At 41.0% G+C, this 20,285-nt stretch overlaps 1 protein-coding gene across 3 annotated transcripts in view; it reads right to left on the bottom strand.

Moving 5' to 3' along the window:
• The window catches only part of LOC110033602 (caffeoylshikimate esterase), a 95,801-nt gene extending 76,629 nt beyond the window's left edge, over positions 1 to 19,172 (bottom strand). For all 3 annotated transcript variants that reach the window (XM_020737639.1, XM_020737640.1, XM_020737638.1), the window contains exons 1-2: positions 18,766 to 19,172; positions 18,620 to 18,649 (exon numbers count right to left, since the gene is read on the bottom strand). In XM_020737639.1, coding sequence (XP_020593298.1) covers positions 18,620 to 18,649; positions 18,766 to 19,062 — 327 coding nt within the window. In that variant the 5' untranslated portion in view covers positions 19,063 to 19,172. The remainder of the gene's footprint in view (positions 1 to 18,619; positions 18,650 to 18,765) is intronic.
• Positions 19,173 to 20,285: the final 1,113 nt, after the last annotated feature.

Below are 20,285 nucleotides of genomic sequence, written 5' to 3'. Positions count from 1 at the left end.
ACCTCTTCACTCCTTCGAGTCTCATATGGGCGGTCTCGAATCCCCGGCATTTCATTGAGTTGATGAGAACCGACACATGATATTCGAGTCGAGTCCCTACATTAATAGGAGCAGCCCCTAGGGAACCCCTTTGCGATCTGAACACTCGATAACGCCGCATTTTTGCGCAAGCATCACGCCCCGCACGATTTTAACTTAAATCAACTCGTCCGTCGGCGAACTCGTCCGGACAACCCCGAATAACAAAACAGACCACACGGATGAATCTGAGACGTCGATTTTAGCTAGGAATGGCACTCATATCACTATGGTTTTGCGTGCGAGCAACTAGCACGAATATCGATGCACATTTTTCTTTATTAGCGATGCGCGGGCCCGGGCTCAACCTAGGTTCGACTCGGGTTCGATTCAGGCTAGAATCGGGCTGAACACGAGCTAGGCACCAGCTCACCTGAATTTGAAATTCAAATTTCAAAATTCAAACAAATTATTTAAATTGTCTTAATTAAAAATATTCATGTGTTAATGATTTCCAATTAATTCTCCTCTGCATATGGAAATCATTTATTTCCTCGACAATTGCTTCGAGAGTAACGGCTCCTGATTAATTGACCCTGCTCCAATTCTAAAAGGAAGGCTCGCCTTTTCCCTCGGCAGTCTGCTCGATTCGGCTCTCCCACTCCCCTGCCCGCTCGCTTCCTCTCAGCTCTGCCGAACCAAGTTCCGGCTCGACTTCCCCGCTCGACAGAAACCCTCTCTTAACACCTTGTTGCGTTGAAGATCCCCATTCGACGCCTGCTCCTTTCGATCCCGCTCCTCCTCTGCGACCTGAACGCAGCTCCCGATCGAAGCTCCTGCTCGCTACTCTTCTATGTGACGGAGACTCGTGCTCGACCAAACTCCCTCCTTTCTCAATGCCAAAGCCCTCGCCTCACTCTGTTCCTCTCGACAGAAGCCTTGCCTTCCCTACTCTCCTTCACCGAAGGCTCCCGTTTCCCCTTTTCCTCACTCCTCAAATCCCAAGATCATCATCTTCCCAAGTAAGATTTCTTATTCGAATTTCTTCTCGTTCAAAAGCTTTGAGCCGACTATGGAAAAAAAAATTTTTTATCATTGCTAACTAAATGATGATGTGAAACTTGTATGCCCCTGGAGGTCAATTGTTGGTAGCTTCTTTTTGCACTGTTATGAGGTTAAGTTAGTTGATGAAGATAAAATGATTTAAGTAATTGTTTGTGATCTACAAAAAACATGTTGCATGATAATATTTATTTTTGTAGTGTGTCTTTATCCACTATCCAACTTTTGCATCTACCATTAATCACTAAACTTTCAATAATTGATAGGATAAGAGTTTTCAAAATACAAATGGCGTAAAGATTTGCTTATGGCAGTTTACTTAAGGATTTGTTATTCAAACCTCTATTATATTTTCATTCGGTCATAATTTGTTGATGTGTTTTGGAAACTCATGTGCTAAGGTTTAGGGTCATAGCTATAATTCATTTCTTTTATCCTGCCTGGAGCAAGTTAACCTTCACTTATGTTTATTGGAGAGAGTCTTGCTCTTAAGTATTTCTTATGTTGTCCTAGTTGCACTTTTACATAGTTTTGGTGAGGGATTTGGGGGCATTATTTATATAGAATTCTTGGATTATTTTCATGGCTTATTTGGTTGTCTTGGAGCTTTTAAAAGTATGATTTTGGGATTGTTTTATGGTTGTTTTAAGCGTAGACTGTTGGGTGGCCTGTTCGACCATAGTTTTGGGGTTCTATAGGGTGTTTTAGAGCTTTCAAGTACGTTGATTTTGGACGAGCCATAAGAGTTGATTTTGAGCACTATGGATCATTGTTTTGATGAGTTTGCCTTCATAGATCCCGCTGTTAGACAGCCCATGGGAAGCCTTGAAGCTTGTCGGCACCTTCACGATCTTAGCTCAATACATATACTACCTAGAGAAGTATGTAGGGGTTGCACTTTTCACTGATTTTGGAGCCTTTAAGTGCACCTGTCTTGGCTAACCGAAGCTCTAACCGAAGCTCCTAGCCGCTGCCTGGTATCGTAGAAGCGCTGTAGGCTGCCATCCAAGGCTCTAAAGCCACTGTCGCCACTGTTTGGAGTATAGGAGCTCTGTAGGGTGCTGTCCAAGGCTCCAAAGCCGCTGCCCAGTGTCGTAGAAGCGCTGTAGGCTGTCGTCCAAGGCTCCAAAGCCACTGTTTGGAGTATGGAAGCGCTGTAAGTTGTTGTCCAAGGCTCCAAAGCCACTGTTTTCTTTGGAGTATAGGGGCGTTGTAGGTGTTGTCCAAGGCTCCAAAGTCGCTACCCGGTGTAGTAGAAGCCACCTAGGAGCTGTCTACCACTGTTTGGGTTTGTAGGAAGCCACCTAGGTGTTGTCCACCACTGTTTGGGCTCGTAGGAAGCTGCATAGGTGTTGTCCACCACTATTTGGGAGCTTAGGAAGCTGCATAGGTGTTGTCCACCACTGTTTGGGTTCGTAGGAAGCCACCTAAGAGCTATCCACCACTGTTTGAGTTCGTAGGAAGCCACCTAGGAGCTGGAAGCCACCTAGGAGCTTTCCACCATTGTTTGGGTTCGTTGGAAGCCGCATAGGAGCTATCCACCACTGTTTGGGTGTTTAGGAAGCCGCATAGGCGCTGTCCACTATTGTTTGGGTTCATAGGAAGCCACCTAGGAGCTGTCCACCACTGTTTGAGTTCGTAGTAAGTCGCGCAGATGCTGTCCACTAGCGTTTGGGTTCGTAGGAAGCCACATAGGCGTTGTCCACCACTTTGTCCACCACTGTTTGTGTCCACCACTGTTTGGGTTCGTAGGAAGCTACATAGGTGTTGTCCATTGTTGTTTGGGTTCATAAGAGCTCATAAAGGTGCTATTCGAAATTACTAGCTGTTGTCCGGAGTCGTAGGATCACCGTACACACTTGTTAGTTGCTTCTCAGAGCCGTAGGAGGTCGTAGGATCACCGTACTAGCTCGCTAGTTGCAGTCAGGAGTTGTAGGAAACCTTAGGATCACCTGTTTGGAGTTCCTATCTATTGCTACGACTTGTTCAACTGCTTACTGTTTTCTTTTTTCTGCAATCTGCCTAAATTCCCTACAAATTATATTATGCTTTGTGAGTTAAACATGCAACAGGGATAGCAGCAGCAGATACACCACGTACGCAGGTACTTTTTATTTGTTGTTATTTCTTCATTACAATTTATTCTTGCTCTAACACATTATGTAGGTACTGAATACAATTTCACTTTCAAATGAAAACCATTTTTCAAAATTAAACAATATTTTCAAAAAAAAAAAAAACATAACACGTCCTTTTGAATTTACTGGAGTCCCTCGGAGAAGGTAACCCACGGTTGCTAACGAGATCTCCCCGGTTTAAATGAATTTCATAATTCGTTTAAGCTAAGTAAATTCAAAAGAAAATAGTGATACCGGAATGAGGGAACCGTGAGATCCTAACCGGTGTTGCTCTAATCAACTTTAACACATAAATGATCATAACTTCAGGAAACATTTGATTTGACATCATGACTTGGCGTATTAGAAAACTTAAATCCGCTTCGACGATGAGTTTGGAGCAACTTCGTGGGAAGCCCAGCAAGGAGCTTGGAGCAAACTACAAGTGGAGGCGGTCGTCATTCTACAACAGAAAAATAAGTCTACACAAGCTAAACTCTCTTCTTAGTCTAAATAACAACGCAGGATTTTGAGATGGCTCGCCCAGCGCGATGTAAATCCTCACCCTCTTTTAGGCTCTTGCACAGTCATACAGATCAGTATAAGTCCTAACTCGCCTTAAGTTTCGAGGTTGTCATCCAGAATGACGTAAAACCTCTTATCTCTGCGGGTTATTTGCATAACCAGTTATTATGCAAGTGTAAGTCCCGAACAAATAAAATTAACAGGATTAAACACTCAAATAATATCCTCTCCAAAACACAGCCACACAACAGGATAGCTTGGGAAATCACTGAGGATTCTCCTCAGGATCTGTAACGTCCCCTACCATTTACCTCCTTTGGACTCCTAAAAGAACTGTTCCTACTTGAGTCACTCTCACTTGTTTTTTTTCCACGTCCTACCTTGAAAACCTAAACTTTGAATTCTTGAAGACTAGAACCATTGATCATTATCGAGAGTTTTCTCAAGTGACTCTCGTCATTTGGGATGTAATTAACTATAGGAGTTTGTCTCTATAGGGAACTTGGAACCTAGGTAAAATAAACTCTATTTAATCTTTGTATTAAATAGAGGAATTTGTCGGTCACATATAAGAGGTTCGCAGACCAAATGGATGTCACAAATCTCTTAGTTTGCAGGATTGGGTCTATTATCGGGGTCTACACTTATCTCTTGGAATGTGTAGTATTAATGGTGTCAGATACGATTATGCAAATTATTAGACTAATGAGATACATTCAGTCTCTTTTCTAAAAAAATAAAATACTACTTTCATAATTTAAACTATAGACCTTATATTTAAATTAAGTTTTCAAATATTGTATTTTCAAAATTCAACATCAAAAAAGTTGACCGACAATTTCTGGCGACTCTGTTGGGGACTAGTTTTTCTCTCCATTTTTGATCAGAATGTTTTGTCTTCATACATCAGTAGTGTGTCTATGTCCCTCATAGGTCAGATTATCATTCTTCCATTGGTGTGTCTCGCTCATTTCTTCTTTGGGTAGGTATAGTCAACTCCTTTGGATTGCGGAGCCATTTGTTTAAGCATCATTAAATAGAAGGGTTTCAGATCCTTTAGGATTTAATATGGGTTGGACTCCCAATAGGTGTGGTAGGTTGCGAGCGATTTATCGAAACGAATTCAATACAAAATCAGCCCCCCTCCAAATTTTAGACCGAGTCCTACACTTCATTTCCCTTTTTGAGTTTGAATGCTTGTGAAAAAATCAAGTTGGGACTTCATTCTCATAATTCTCACTTAAACTTTAAACATCATAAATGGTTGTGAATAAACAAACTCTTAAACGAAATGCCCAATTTATAAGACAACTTGTTGTTTGTTGATTTTAGTACTTGTACTAGAATTACAAAGCATAGGCCATTAACTGACACTCTAAAATATTTGAACGACAAAGACAATGTTGTCGCCCAAGTTGATCTTTTCGTTCTCCAACTACCTCAATTTCTCTCGAGATAAGGCTGCTCTTCATCAAGGCTCAAAGATCAAGTTTGGAACGGGCTTTGATGAGAGTTTGGAACGGGCTTTGATGCTTTGATGAGGTCGAAGTCTTGCTTGGGAAGGCACCCTACGTTTTCATGAAGTTTGCCCCGACGGAGATAGCTGAATCCCCAGCTGAGTACAATCTGAATTGCAAGCTTGACTTTCCCCGCTAAAGGAAGTTCGGGTTGAAGAAGTTCCCTCCAGACCTTGCATGCCCACAAAGGAGAAGGTTGCCACCGCCGCTGCTACTGGAATTGCAGTTACTACGACAGTTGCCCCACCTTCGTCTAAGGGGAAGGAAGTTCTTTACGAGGATGATCTGACTGATAAATTTGTTTCATTGCCTTCTGTGGTTGAGATTGGGTCTAGTTCTAAGCCCATCCCACTAACCCGATCACAGAGGAGGAATCGTAACTGACGAGAGTTAAAGGCTGAAGAAGGCACGAGCTGCAAAGCTAGCTCTCGTGGAGACAGATCCTCTCCTGGAGGAGACAGGGCCTCCTGAGACCTCACCTCTTCTCAGAGGGAGTAGGTTTTACCCGTTGTTTGCCACTCTCGAAGAGGGAAGTGGTCATCGGATTGCTACTGCATTACCGTCATCATCTCGCCATCAGAAAAAAAAAAAAAGGAAAGAGGCCTGCAACTTTTTACTGAAATCCGCCTAGTTTTTGAAAGACTAACTTGGAAAGAGCACTGCTCCGTTGTCGAGCTAATAAGAAGGATGAGGTGCGCCATTTCACCTCGAGTCCGAGCCAAGATTTTGAAGAGCAATGAACCCACTAGTCAGTTTCAGGAAATGCCGCCGTCCCGCATTTCTACCAAACTTCATCTGGGAAACAACATAGACACGGTTGATGTTGTTACAGATACTACTACCGTTTCCTCAAGACCTACATAGCGCAAATCAGTCAAGTCTCGTCTGGGTCAAAGAGTACCGCCTGTCGCTACTAATGAAGAACCTCCGAAGATGAGTAGTGGCAAGAGACGATCCACTGCTGTATCTGGTCTCCGCGCTAAGGACCGCACTTCTGCACAACCAGCTGGTGTTACTAGTGGGACATCCCACCTTGAAACATTAACATTAAAAGAGAAGTCGCGGAGACTTAGGGTAACCAGACCGATGCTGCCGGAAGAGTCAGTAAACCGCCACCCCGAGATGGATTCTGAGTCTAAAACCCCAACTGTCACGAGCACACCAGAACTTGACGCAGATAATGCCCGCCGGAAATCTCCGATGGATCTTAAGAGGGTAAGAGGAAGATCTATCGGAAGATCTATCGGGAAGATCTATCGAGGACATATTGGAAAAGCTCAGAGCTGATATTACAGAATTGTCAAAAGAACAAAGAAAGAGCAACGATGATGAGGACCATGATATGATGGATTACATGGATGAGCAACTTGCAGAGATCCTCGTTGTTGAAACTAGAGCTTCATCATCACTGCGCAATGATCCATCACTCGCTGAGGAGAACGCCACTGATGAGTGGCAACGAGCCATTCAACCGAGAGATGAACAGATCAGGCAAATGGAAAAGAAAATGGAGGAAATGATGGCCACCATGGCCGCACTGCAGAACAGACCTCAGTCGCCCAGGAGAGCGCCATTAGAGGCGGACCAGACAGAGGTTATCCATATTCCCAATGACAGAAGAGAGTTTACTTCCACTGCTAAAGATGAACAGCCAAATAAGGATTCAACTTAGAACGTGATACCATAAAAAGACATTAAGCAAATTGTGGAACAACAGGTGAGAGAAGCCCTAGCCCGTTCAAAGGGAGGAGCATTGGTTCTGAAGGATAAATCATACCTAGAAGAATTTGATGTCGTACAATACCTAAAAAGTTTCGTACCACCATTGTTCAAGACATTTGATGGGACCGGCAACCCCTGACAGCATGTTGCACACTTCCGAGCAAGCTGCTGCAACACAAGGGGTAGCCATGCAATGTTGTTTAGTCAGTTTGTGAGCAGCCTCTCAGGAGTCGCCTTTGATTGGTACACAGAACTACCTAATGGCTCAATAAAGACACGCAGAATTGGAAAACATGTTTGTTAAAAGGTTTGTTGGATCTCAACACCACATTACTGTAGGTGATCTTGTGGTGGAGAAACAAAAGCCTAACGAAAATCTAGTGGACTATATTATACGATGATGGAACTTAAGCATGAAATGCGAGCGGCCAATTAAAGAGTAGCATGCGATCGAAATTCTTCTGAAAAGCATTCATGGTCCAGTGGCATTTATGCTAAAGGGATTGACAACTAAAACATTTGAAAAGTTACTTGTCAAGGCTGGGAGTCTGCAAGAAAAAGCAAAACAACTTAGATTTCTGGAGAAAACAGAGAAGCCAAGGCCAACGAAAGCATTTGAAAAGAGGTCAGGAACAGTGGCAACGGTTGATAAAGGTAAACAGCCAATACAAATTCAAGCCGAGCAGCCTCAACAAACCTATCAGCATTCACAACGGTACGGGCAGCAGTCATCTCAGCAAAGGTCGTACTAGGGAAATGGAAGACAAGCCAAACGAGTGAATAGAACGTACTCTTTAAAGAATGAAGCGGTAGGCAAGATGTTCAGAAATTTGATCAAGAAGCCTGAGATCGTGCTACCAGAACCAAAGAGACCGGAGGAAGTTGATAAGAATGATCAACTAAATTATTGTCCATATTACCGATTGTTTGGGCATACCATAAAAGGCTGTTTCATCTTCAAAGAATGACTCGAGAAGAATTTCAAAAATGGGAACATAACGATCTCGAAAGAATATTTGAAAGAACTTGAACAAGGTTCCATTAATATGATTTCAGTTGATCCCATTGTTCCAATTGAATCTTACACCGCAGTGATGATTGGAACGCAGCTTGGAAGAGAACGACATTCCCGAAAAGATACTAGATAAGGGTTCAGAACCTGCTAAGCCGGCACTAACGACTACAACAGACAAGCCATGTCAGCGAGAGATAAGAAAGAAAATTGTCAAAGAAATAAGATTTAATGAACCGAGGAGAGTGAGGTCTGCTCACCCTAGCTTAGTTGTTACGAATTTGGGGAAGAAATCCCTCAAACCGCTTACCCTGTATGATTATTTATTTGTCCCTCCGAGAATTTATAATGCAAAGAATTTTTATTTTGGCTATGTTTTGACTATTTCTGATGATGACTCAACTGATAACAACCGACTTAATTCGATTTACGATTCCAATGACAATTCTCAAATCATGCAAAACTCTCTCGAATCCCCGAGGAAGATGTCGAGTACACGAGCTACGATAGCTCAGAAGGGGAACAAGTCATCCTAGAGTTTCACGGAGCCCCAATTGCAATTGACTTAGAGTCTTCGGATTCGGAGTCAACTACCAAAGAATTAACCACAATATCAGAAGAGAAATCTCTGGGTCCAACTCAAAAGATGGAAGAAATAACAGAGGTGTATTTGAGAAGAGGAAAAGTGCTACCTCTAGCAATGGGTCCAACAACAACAGAAAAATAGACACCCACCCATGAGGAGCCAACTCCACCAATGGAAGAGACACATGTCCCGAATAATGTTAGAAGTTTAAATAGCAAAGTGGATTATAACGTACTATCCCATCATCGGAAGTTGCCAGTCAAACTAAGCATTTACGATGCTTTGATCCTGTCAAAGGAGATGAGGGAAACTTTGATCAAGGCCTTACTTGATCCGGAAATTTGCTTAGCTCAATTGGCTAGCTCATCCTTAGACAAGGTTTGCTCGTTAAAGGAACAGTCTGGAGTAACCTTTACAGATGAAGATTTGCTACTGGGCACCGCAGACCACAATCGCCCCTTTCTACGTTTCAGTCAATATCGACAAATTCTTGCTCTCTAGAGTGTTAGTGGATCCAAGAGCATCAATCAACGTGATGAATTGACGGACGTTAGCATATTTAGATATTGACACGAACAAGTTAACAGCAGATAAAATGATATAAAAGGGATTCAACAAGAAAGGAGAGAGAGCACAGGGATCCATAACACTATCAATGAAGTTTGGTGATCTAGTAACAACCGCAAAATTTCATATTATCGATTCGGACATTTCATTCAATGCTCTATTGGGTCGACCATGGATTCATGAATATAAGATGGTCCCTTCATCTCTACACCAATGCATTAAATATTGTAAAGATGGACAAGAGCGTTGCATAGAAGGAGACTTGTTGTCGTTCTCAATACATGAAATCGGCATTCATAAAGATGCTGCTTATTATGCTCTTCCAAAGAAAACAGTGTTTTCCAGAGACACCGCATGGAGCAAGATTGAAGTCCCAAAAGGATTACATGAACGGGATCGTCTCACTCCGGTTCGACAAGGTCCCACCACTCCTATACAACGAGATGGTAGAGGTTCTTCTAGATCTCGCATCTGAAGTCGAGGTCGGGTACGAGGACGAGGACGAGCTAATGATATTGTTGAACGTAGGCATCCAATCATCAACATTAACTTGGAAGAAAGCTCCGAGGAAGATAAGATCGAGAATGATGCAATGATGGTTAATAAGAAAAACCTCAATTTATCTCTTTGGAAAATAAAGAAAAAAGTGAGTATGAGTCAATATATGATAGAATTAACCACCATGTACAAGGCATGACCTTGAACCCATCCATTCTCACAAAGTTGAGGGCTTTGAGGTTAAGGAGGTACAAAATGTGGGTATGAAACCAGTTAGGTTTCTTCGTGGTTCTTCCTCTTCTAGTTCTAGAATCGATATAAAACTAAAAAAGACACTTCTAATGAATTAATGGAATTACCTATTGAATGGTACTCTCCATGTGTTCAAAAATTAATTCAACAGGGTTTTCTACCTAAGCAACTATCGAAAGACAGGTTACACCTTTTCGAGGAACTATGGAGCAATAACAATCGAACAATAACAATCGACTCACAACTCGAAAAAAGGTATTAGGTTCGTCACAGTAGGACCAGTCGATGACACGGAATTTTGTATGGTTGTTACTAATGGATCAGGAGAGGATTGCTTCGGGGTCGAAGATGATTTCGAAGACCCTCCGATAGAGGACGCTCCACCGAAATTTGAAGTAGAAATAAAATCAACTGTTAACGAATTGAAAGAGATCAATCTGGGGACCGAAAAAAAGCCCAGACCCAGTTTTGTAAGTTCCTTACTCAGTGACGAAGAGTCTACAAATTTGGTCATACTTTTGTTAGAAATAAGAGACTGCTTTGCATGGAGCTACGAGGAAATGCCCGCTTTAGCTCCAGAAATTGCAGTTCCTAGACTTAGAGTGGATCAGAATATGATCCCGGTGAAGCAAGCTCCTAGAAGGATGCGCCTCGAGATAGAGCAACAGGTCACTGCATAAATCAAGAAGGTAATAGAGGCCAACTTTGTAAGAGGAGAAATATCCAACATGGTTAGCTAATGTGGTGTCAGTCAAGAAAAAAATAGACAAATACGAGTCTGTGTCGACTTCAGAGACTTAAACAAAGCATGCCCCAATGATGAATTCACATTACCAATCCCAGAACTAATGGTGGACATCGCGTTGTCACATGAAATTTTCTCATTTACGGATGGATCATCCGGGTACAATCATATTAAGATGGCGCCAAAAGATGGAACACTTACAGCCTTCAGAACACTAATTGGAGTATACTGTTATACAGTGGTGTCATTTGGATTAAAGAATGCTGGAGCAACATACCAACAAGTCATTACAAGAATCTTCGACGACCTCATTCACAACCAAGTAGAATGTTATGTGGATGATTTGGTCATCAAGAGCAAACAAAAGGAAAACCAACTGCTTGATTTGAGAATTTTCTTCAAACTGTTGCGACGATTTAATCTTAAAATGATTCCCTTAAAGTGCGCCTTCGGTGTTACCTCCAGGAAATTTTTGGGATTTGTTGTCTGTCACCGTAGAAATGAAATCGATCCAGAGAAGATTAAAGTCATCTTGGAAATACCGCCCCCCAAGACTTTGAAACATGGCATATTTAAGATCCTTTATATCTAATCTGTCAGGATGTTGTCAGTCATTTTCAGCGTTAATAAAAAAGGACGTCAAGTTCACTTGGGACGAGAAATGTCAACAGGCCTTTGAAAGCTTTAAGCAGTACCTAATGTCACCTCTTGTACTAGCGGCGCCAGTCTCGGGTAGACCGTTGATACTTTACACCGCGGTTTTAGACGATTCTCTCGGGGCCCTGCTGACCCAGGTTAACGACGAAGGTAAGGAAAACGCTCTCTACTACTTTAGTCGTCATTTAATTTCGACGGAAGTAAAATATCCTTCTATTGAGAAACATTGTTTGGCATTAATTTTCGCCGCCCAAAAGCTCAGGCACTACATGCTTTCCCATAAGGTCACCCTTATTTCGAGATTTAATCCACTATAATATTTGATGACCTGGCCGACATTGTCTGGAAGGTTGGCAAGATGGTCAATGATATTGTTGCAGTTCGATATAACCTTCGTGCCCCTTCGAGTCGTTAAAGGGCAAGTGTTAGCAGATTTTCTCGCAGCGCATCCGCTACCGGCCGAATCTCCTTTCAACGACGACTTGCCAGACGAACAGATAATGAACCTGGAAACCCCCAATATCCGACGCTAGGAGCTGTACTTTGACGGAGCATCATCAGCAAGGAAAGATAAAGGATTGCAAACAATAGTGCCCAGCAAAGCAGGAATTGGACTAATATTCATCACACTGATCGAGGAATGTTAAGATTTTCCTACCATTTAACAGAGTCGTGTACAAACAATGAAGCAAAATACGAAGCACTAATAACAGTGCTGCAGTTGGCAGTATCAATGGACATAACAGACATCGACATCTAAGGCGATTCACATCTCATAATTTAACAAGTAGCCAGACGGTACAAAATTCTAAAGCCCAAATTGGAACAGTACCACGGCTACATGATGAAATTACTAGAAAAGATTCCCAATGTGACATTATATAGAATTCCTCGGGGAGAGAACGCTCTTACAGACGCTTTGGCCAAGCTCGCTAAGGAATTTACATGTGCACAAGAGGACTCCATCGACATAACAGTTCAAGGACTCCATGTTCTATCCCAAATTGACATGGATACTCTCCATATACAAGAAAAAGAAGAAACATTGATAGCAGTTACTGAGTCTACAGAGGATTGGCGTCAACCGATTATAGACTATTTGCAAACAGGGCAACTGTCATACGATAAGTCAGCAGCGCATTAGATATAGAAGAGGGTCTTGTCATATGTCATAGTGGACAATGTCTTGTACCGGAGATTGTTCGATCAAATGTTTTTATGATGTTTGAGCCAGACAAAAGCACATGATATTTTCAAAGAAACACATGCAGGACTTTGTGGATGCAGGACTTTGTGGAGCTCACCAGTCGAGCCCAAAAATGAAAATAAAAATCAAGAGACTGGGTTACTGCTGGTCAGCAATAATATGACTGATTGCATGGAAAGCGCTAAGAAATGTCACCAATGCCAAGTGCACGGAGTGGTCTTGCATCAACCTCCGAATGTGCTATATCCTACAATTGTGTCGTGGCCATTAGAGTGTTGGGGAACAGATATAGTGGGTCTAATAGACCATCCATCTTCAAAAGGCCATAGATTCGTACTCGCAGTAACAGATTATTTCTTGAAATGGGCAGAGGCGGTACCGTTAAGAGAAATCAAAGCACATCACGTCCTACAATTTTTTAAAGATCATATTGTATATCGTTTCGGCGTCCCACATAGAATCATTTCAAACAACGGTTCAGCTTTCAAAAACACCAAAATTAACAGTTTCATTAGACGACAAGGCATGGATTGAAGATATTTCACAAATTATTACCCCAGAGCGAACGGCCTGGCAGAGGTTTTTAACAAAACACTCATGCAAATTTTGAAGAAGACACTTAACGACAACAAGAGAGGATGGCATGAATAGGTCTTAGAGGCCTTGTGGGCATACAGAACAACGCTCAGAACTCCTACTTAGTCCATACCATATGCCCTCATGTACGGATCTGAGCCTGTGCTTCCCCTGGAAGTGCAACTCTCGTCCCTCAGGATAGCGGTGGCAAACAAGATAATAACAGAAGAGAACGTCAAACTCCGACTCGAAGAGCTTGAAAATCTTGAAGGAAGATTATTAGCGCAACAAAACTTGGAGTTATACCAATCGAAGATGATACAAGCCCACGACAAACTGGTCCGCCCAAGAACATTTAAAGCCGCTGATCTCGTCCTTGTACTTAGACGACCTATTCTTGCACACCGCAAGATAGGAGGTAAATTCGAACCGAGACTTGGGAGGGACCATTCGTGGTGACCATTCGTGGTTAAGAATGTTTACTCCAGAGGGTCCTATCAATTGGTAGATTGTCGGGGCGATAGTACCTTGTTGTACTATTACTATCTTACATATATCGACTGAACCCCTTCTACGACATTGATTCAGATTGGGGATAGATGACTAGGTGAGTTATTGGTTCTCCAACATGTTTCATATGACGAAAGAGATATTTCTCGACCTGCTTAATGAACTGCGGAACTTTCATGGGTTGCACGGCACAACAAAAACGACGACAAGAGAAGTGTTGGCAATAACCCTATACATCTTATCCAGAATAAATTCAATAAAGGAGCTATGGAGCGATTTCAACATTAATCGAAAACCATCAACAGTTATTTCTTAGTCGATTTGAATGCTCTGATGAGTTTGGCATGCAATATAGTTAAGCCAGAGGATCCAACATTCCAGTCCGTTCCCACACATATTGCAAATGACTCTCGATACATATCATTCTTCAAGGTATGCCTTTAAAATAACATTCGTAGATGAAACTGATATACATGTGAAATACTAAAGGGTTATATCTTGAAAGTCATGACTTAATTGGAGCTATTGATGGAACGCACGTTGATGCATGTCTATCTGGTACAAAGAAGGTGGCCTACATCGGACGGCGTGACTCCTTCACACAAAATGTTATGGCTGCGTGTGATTTCAACATGTATTTTACATTTGTGATAGATTGATAGAAAGGGAGCGCGCACGATAGTCGTGTTTTCAAGTTTGCTACTATAAACTGAATACAGTTTTTCGTACCCACCTCCAGGTCATTCTCTACAGCAACTATGTTTGGTATTTTATTTCGATTGCTAATTACCATAATTGAACAGGTAAGTACTACTTGGTCGACGTCGGATATCCCTTACAAAGAGAGTATCTCAAACCTTATCCAAATATGAAGTACCACATACCCGATTTCGAAAGATCAAGCAGGGTAGCACGAGGCAAAAAAGAATTATTCAACAAAAAACACTTCTTGCGCGGCGTGATCGAGAGAGCCTTCGGAGTCTGGAAGAAGAAGTGGGTTATATTACGAGATATGTCGACTTACCCATTTCTGAAGCAAGTGCAGGTAATAGCGGCCTCTATGGCACTATACAATTTCATTTGACGGCACCACTCTAGATCGGATGCAGAATTCACCGTTGCAGAAAATGATTTGCTTCAGATCCCACTTGGAACATTTGAATTCCATGTGGGACGTACCATACCACAGCTACAAATGAATTCACAGGATGTACACACTCGAGAGGGTGAAGGTGCATCAGAGATGACAACTTTAAGAAAGCAAATAGCAGACGACATTAATCAATCGTGAATGAAACCGTCAAGTTTGTGGAGTGCTTGGAAGACAAAGAAGTTTCTTGTTGGCAACAGTTGCTTTCTCACTTTCGTAGTTTGATAAGTGCTCCATTTCTTGTTCTTTTGCGAAATGAATTCGAAACATTAATTAATGGGATATAATGGTCTGTTACTATGAGATTTGGCTGTTAATTTTTTTTTAATTCCATTTCTTTTTTAGGGTTGTATTTAGTGCACTATTAGCCTCAAGCACTCTGGAAAATAATTGAGCATCATTATTTGCATTTAATTTTGTTGTTTGTATACCGAACAATTTTTATGGAATATCATTTTCAAAGGTTGTGGAAGCACTCTGTAAAATTGGCAATTCTGGAAAACAAATGATATGGTGCAATCTTATTTATTCTCTCTGGTAGGATATCTTTCGCATAAATATTTCATTTGTCTTGGTATGTTTCAATTCAACATAATATTTTTTTAGAAATAATTTGGTGCTAGATAATGTTAATATGTAGAAATTGATTAGCATGTATATAAATCTTCCTTTTTTATATTCTTATATCAAAATTGAATTCGATATTTTTTTATTAATCTTTTTTCAAATTATATGTTTTTTTTATTAGTAATTTCCTAAGTGGTTTATTCTTTCTTAAATAGTTGTAGTAAGATGAGCTACAGGTTTTCAGGAAAGTTCGAGCTAATACTATGCGACTGCAGACTGCCGTCATTATTACTCATGTCACGTCAACAACATAGTTACGAGCGACAGTTCTACAGGTGCCTACATTAGGCACACTGACCGAAGAACTGCAAGTTCTTCGAGTGGGCAGAAAGTACGTCCCATTCTACGTTATTCCAACCGGACAACGTTACTCGAGGTTTGATGGTATCACAACTTAAGAACGTCGCTTGTGGTTCAACTATTTCCCAACCGGACAATGTTGCTTGGGGTTCTACCGTGTCACATCCGGACAACGTTCCTCGTGACATGCTTCTACATTGTAAAAGGAATATTGTCACTTTTTTACTTGTAATTTTAACATGTTGTTTCTTCTTTTTTTTTAGGTTTCATGAAACTCACTATTATGTGATGTTCATATCTTTTTTGTACTGTTATGAAGGGGTTTTGTTGGTCCTAAAATATCCAATGTGTAGACATATCTTTTTTGTACAGTAAACCGACTCGAGCTTGACTTGATAAGTGGCTCATGAATTTAGCTCAATGAGGTAGCAAGCCAAGTTCAAGCTAGCCCCGACTCGACTTGTTAGCTTGTGCACCAACTCATTTAAAAAATATTAATATAAAATATTTTGAAGACTTCATATTTAATGTATTAAAACATTTAAAAAATAAAATTTTATATTTTATATTAAATGATTTTTAATTATTTCTCTCATAATTTCCCATTTTATTTGTCATTTTATTATACTACTACCTTAAATTGATATCATTTTCTCTCTTCTATAATAAATAAGCCAACTCATGAGCCGACTCGAACTCATATGCTTAAGTTTCAGCTCGATCAAGCTCAAGCTTAAGGGTAGCTTCAGCTCGACTCGTTTACACCCCGAGGTGGCAGTTTGATGACAGTGGATGACATTGGATAGGCGACCACATTCTGATGGTGATGACCTGATGGCAATGGTTGATTGGCAATGACCTGATCGGATGTAAGAGGCCACCAAATAGTAGATAGGCAACAATGATCTGAAGATGGTAGCAAAATAGTAGCAATCCAATATCAGTCAACTAGTGATGTCATTCTGGCAGCAGTAGTGATCAAGATGCAATTTAACAATGGTAGCAATCCGACGATGACAGCCACGTGATGGCGATAGTGATGATCAGGCGATCTAAATTTGGCGGCAGTAACAGTCGGGCAATGATGATTTGCCTGTGATGAACAAGCGGGGGCTCATAAATCTTTCAGGCCTCAAAACTTCCTTAAATCTCCTCTTTTTGTTCATCTTCTCTCTCATTAGAAGAATAAGGGTGACGCAGAAGCATCTCCCACTTATGAACGGAACACTGGAGCAAGCAGCGGCTCCCACGGTCGTGTGAAGACTGAACTGAGAGTCCCATTTTAATTTTCCTTTCCAATTTAGCCAATTTCCTCCTTTCCTTTCATTCCTTTCTAGTCATTTTCTATATATGTGGTGTATTAGGGTTTAGAGATGAGTTTTTTAGTGACTTTGTTTAGGACAATTGTCGACATCTTTTTAATCCCTTCAAGGGATGCATCTAAGAAATTGGGAGGTGCTCCGGCAGTATCTCTCTCTCGAGGTGGTGTTTATCTTCCCCCATCCCCTTCTGCATCCTCCCACATTGCTCCAGACCACCCCTTCCCTATAGCAGCCTCTTGAAACTACGTCTTTTGATGTTTTTTGTAGTTCCTACATTACAACCTCTGTTCCCTGCCTCGTTGCCATTCCGCACAAGCGCTTCATCCTCCCCCAACCTTCCTGCATTAATCCTAGTCGCCGACCCTCATCGCCACCATTTGTAAAACAACAAATCTGTTGTTTTCCTGTTGTCCAACCATCATTCCAACTTGTTTCCGCCTGAAATGCAGCTTATCTTGTTGTCCCTGCAGTCCCCGCTTGCTACCCCTGCACCTGACAGCACTTCTCTTGTCGTCCTGCAGTCCACAAACCTCCACCGCTGCCCTCACAGTCTCAGCCCTCTGTTTCGCTAACAACACAATTCCAACCTTTTTTCTATTGTCCCAACCACCCACAACCCATTTTAACCACCTAACTAACCTCCACCATCCCAAGATCGAGCTATAGAGTTAGGTTGTGTTATGTTTCCCTTTTAAGTTTGTTTGATTTTGACCGCCTATTTATTTCAAACAATAATATTTGTTTTTCCTATTGTAATTTAGGTTAACTCCGATATCAAAGGGTCTATTCATAGATTATGAAAGTAACAACTATTTGAAATAACACCATAATCCAAAATACTTAATCGGACGGTCTAGAAAGATTTTTTATACCACATAAAATATTTCAAGTATTTGATTGTCTTAGCAATGTCAGAATGAAGTTGTATTGGGATTGTTGGATTTGACTTATTAAGCCACTCGATTTGACTATTAACTAGCAAAATTTAATGACTATTTGATCCTCCAATTAACGTCCCAAAGTTTTCTAGTACATTTCAGAACTTTATCGGGGCCCATTTTGACTTGAATTGGATCACTTTTGGTGTTTTTTAGTTAGTCTCACCAAAACATTCTATTTGTTTGTTGAAATTGAAGTTTGAGTGATCCTTAATTTAATTCCAAAATTCTATATCGCAAAACGCAACAAAACTCATGCCTAATCAAGAAATTCTTTTTGGTGGCCTATCAATTACAGAGAAATAACCTCTGTGTTTTATCAGGAATGGAATTGATTCAAAAACATTTCAGTTTATTACTCTTTTTTTCTTCATCATGTAACAGTTATAGTACATTATAAAAATGAACAAATAGGAGCATCTTCTCTTACTGGATAGTCTTAAAAACTATTTTAAAAAAAAACCTACTATTTGACTATTTTGACTCATGATGTTTGAGGAAAGCTACATGTCATGCCAGCAGCACTAATTATTTTATAAACCTTTCATCGCAAGCAAATTATAACAAACTGAAGTCAATAAAACGCAAAAGATCCTCGGAACGTACATTTATATCATTTTACAGTCTACGCTCAAAAAACAATGTGAGCATTAAAAACAAAAAACTGTGATAAAAATTACTATCGGCAATACTGTGGTGAACTCTACGCACCTCCTCCATTAATATACCAGACGGAGCTGCCTGCAAAAAACATCAAGCAAATGTTATATGTACATCTTTCATTAAAAATAAGTTTGAAATGAAAATCTCAGATATAGATCCACTGAACAATGCTGAATAAACAAAATGATGAGAACCTTGAAAAGGAAGTGATCAAGCCGCTCCTGCACTTCGTGAAATGCCGCGCGGACTCGCCGCCGAACGGCAGCCGTGTCAAGGTTCTGCGACGCCACAGAGTTGAGCTCTTCACTCACGCCGTCGATCGCACGCCGCGAGGCGGCGATCCTGACCGCGGCTGGCGTCATTACACTCCGAAGTAACAAAACCCTTGATCGGCGTTGTGCGATCTGAGCACCGGCGTCGATGTCCTTGCGCCGTGGAGGGAGAGACAGGAGTGTGGTGATCCGAGGTAGATCGACATTGGGAGAAGGCATGGATTGGGGACGGTGAATCAGTGCTATAAATGACCACGTCGAGCAGGACGAACAGGCTCAGCTCGAACTCGACCTCGGCCGCCTCCAAAGCTCAACTGAAGAATATGATTTTATTATAGGGCATTTACAAACTTATCACAAATTATATATATATATATATATATATATAATATAACAGGATGGTGGCGGCTGGACCTAGCTGCGCTCTGCTAGGGGTTTGGAGGTGAGGGAGCTGATTTACAAACTTATCACAAATTATATATATATATATATATATATATGTATATATATGGGAAATGAGCATTATTAGGCATGCAACGTGTTAATCATAAAAGGTGATTACAAAGATTAGGTTAGGAGAAGATCCCTCGAAACTAAAAATCCAAAAAAAATACAGAACGCACTCATAAGAGGTTCATCAACCACATCACAAATCCTCTCAAAACCAACCAAAAAAAGAATATACCAAAACACAAAACAAAATACAAAAAAGGCCATATACCCAAAGCACATATATGTTTACTCAGACATTAGCTCCAAAAATTCCAAAACCGAGAACTACTCCAAGAAACGAAGAGCTGCACCAAACGGCTGGAACCAAAGCTTGGAGGGCCTCGCGAGACAAACAAAACCTGAAAAAGCTGAAACCTGTAGAAAGCATAGAAAGGCCAACCTTACCAAGTGTATAAACAAAACAACAAACCAAATAAGAGTGGCTTCCCCAGAAGAACCATAATCTCTGTCAGTCCAGCAACATTGTATCACTCAGCAGTAATTCAGAAATGACATCCAAATGAACAACACCCAATCCAGCAAGAGACAATAGCAATCGAGCAAGGAGGAGACCAAATTTCCCATGTAACTTGAAACAGAACTGTTCCAATCGAGCAAGAACCAAAAACCGAGCCACAACAGCTCAAAGCAACCTCAGTAAACACCAAAGAAACAGAAACAAAATAGTTGGCAAAGAGATTGTGAGAATAGTGTAAGCTGACCCAGAAGCAAAACGCATTATTTATATATATATATATAAATAATGCGTTTTGCTTCTGGGTCAGCTTACACTATTCTCACAATCTCTTTGCCAACTATTTTGTTTCTGTTTCTTTGGTGTTTACTGAGGTTGCTTTGAGCTGTTGTGGCTCGGTTTTTGGTTCTTGCTCGATTGGAACAGTTCTGTTTCAAATACGAAAAAAATAATATTTATATAAATCGAGGATAAA

This window comes from Phalaenopsis equestris, unplaced genomic scaffold (assembly GCF_001263595.1).
Source record: "Phalaenopsis equestris unplaced genomic scaffold, ASM126359v1 Scaffold001235, whole genome shotgun sequence".
In the NCBI taxonomy this organism is placed as follows: Eukaryota; Viridiplantae; Streptophyta; class Magnoliopsida; order Asparagales; family Orchidaceae; genus Phalaenopsis; species Phalaenopsis equestris.
This window is presented reverse-complemented; position numbering and strand designations above follow the sequence as displayed.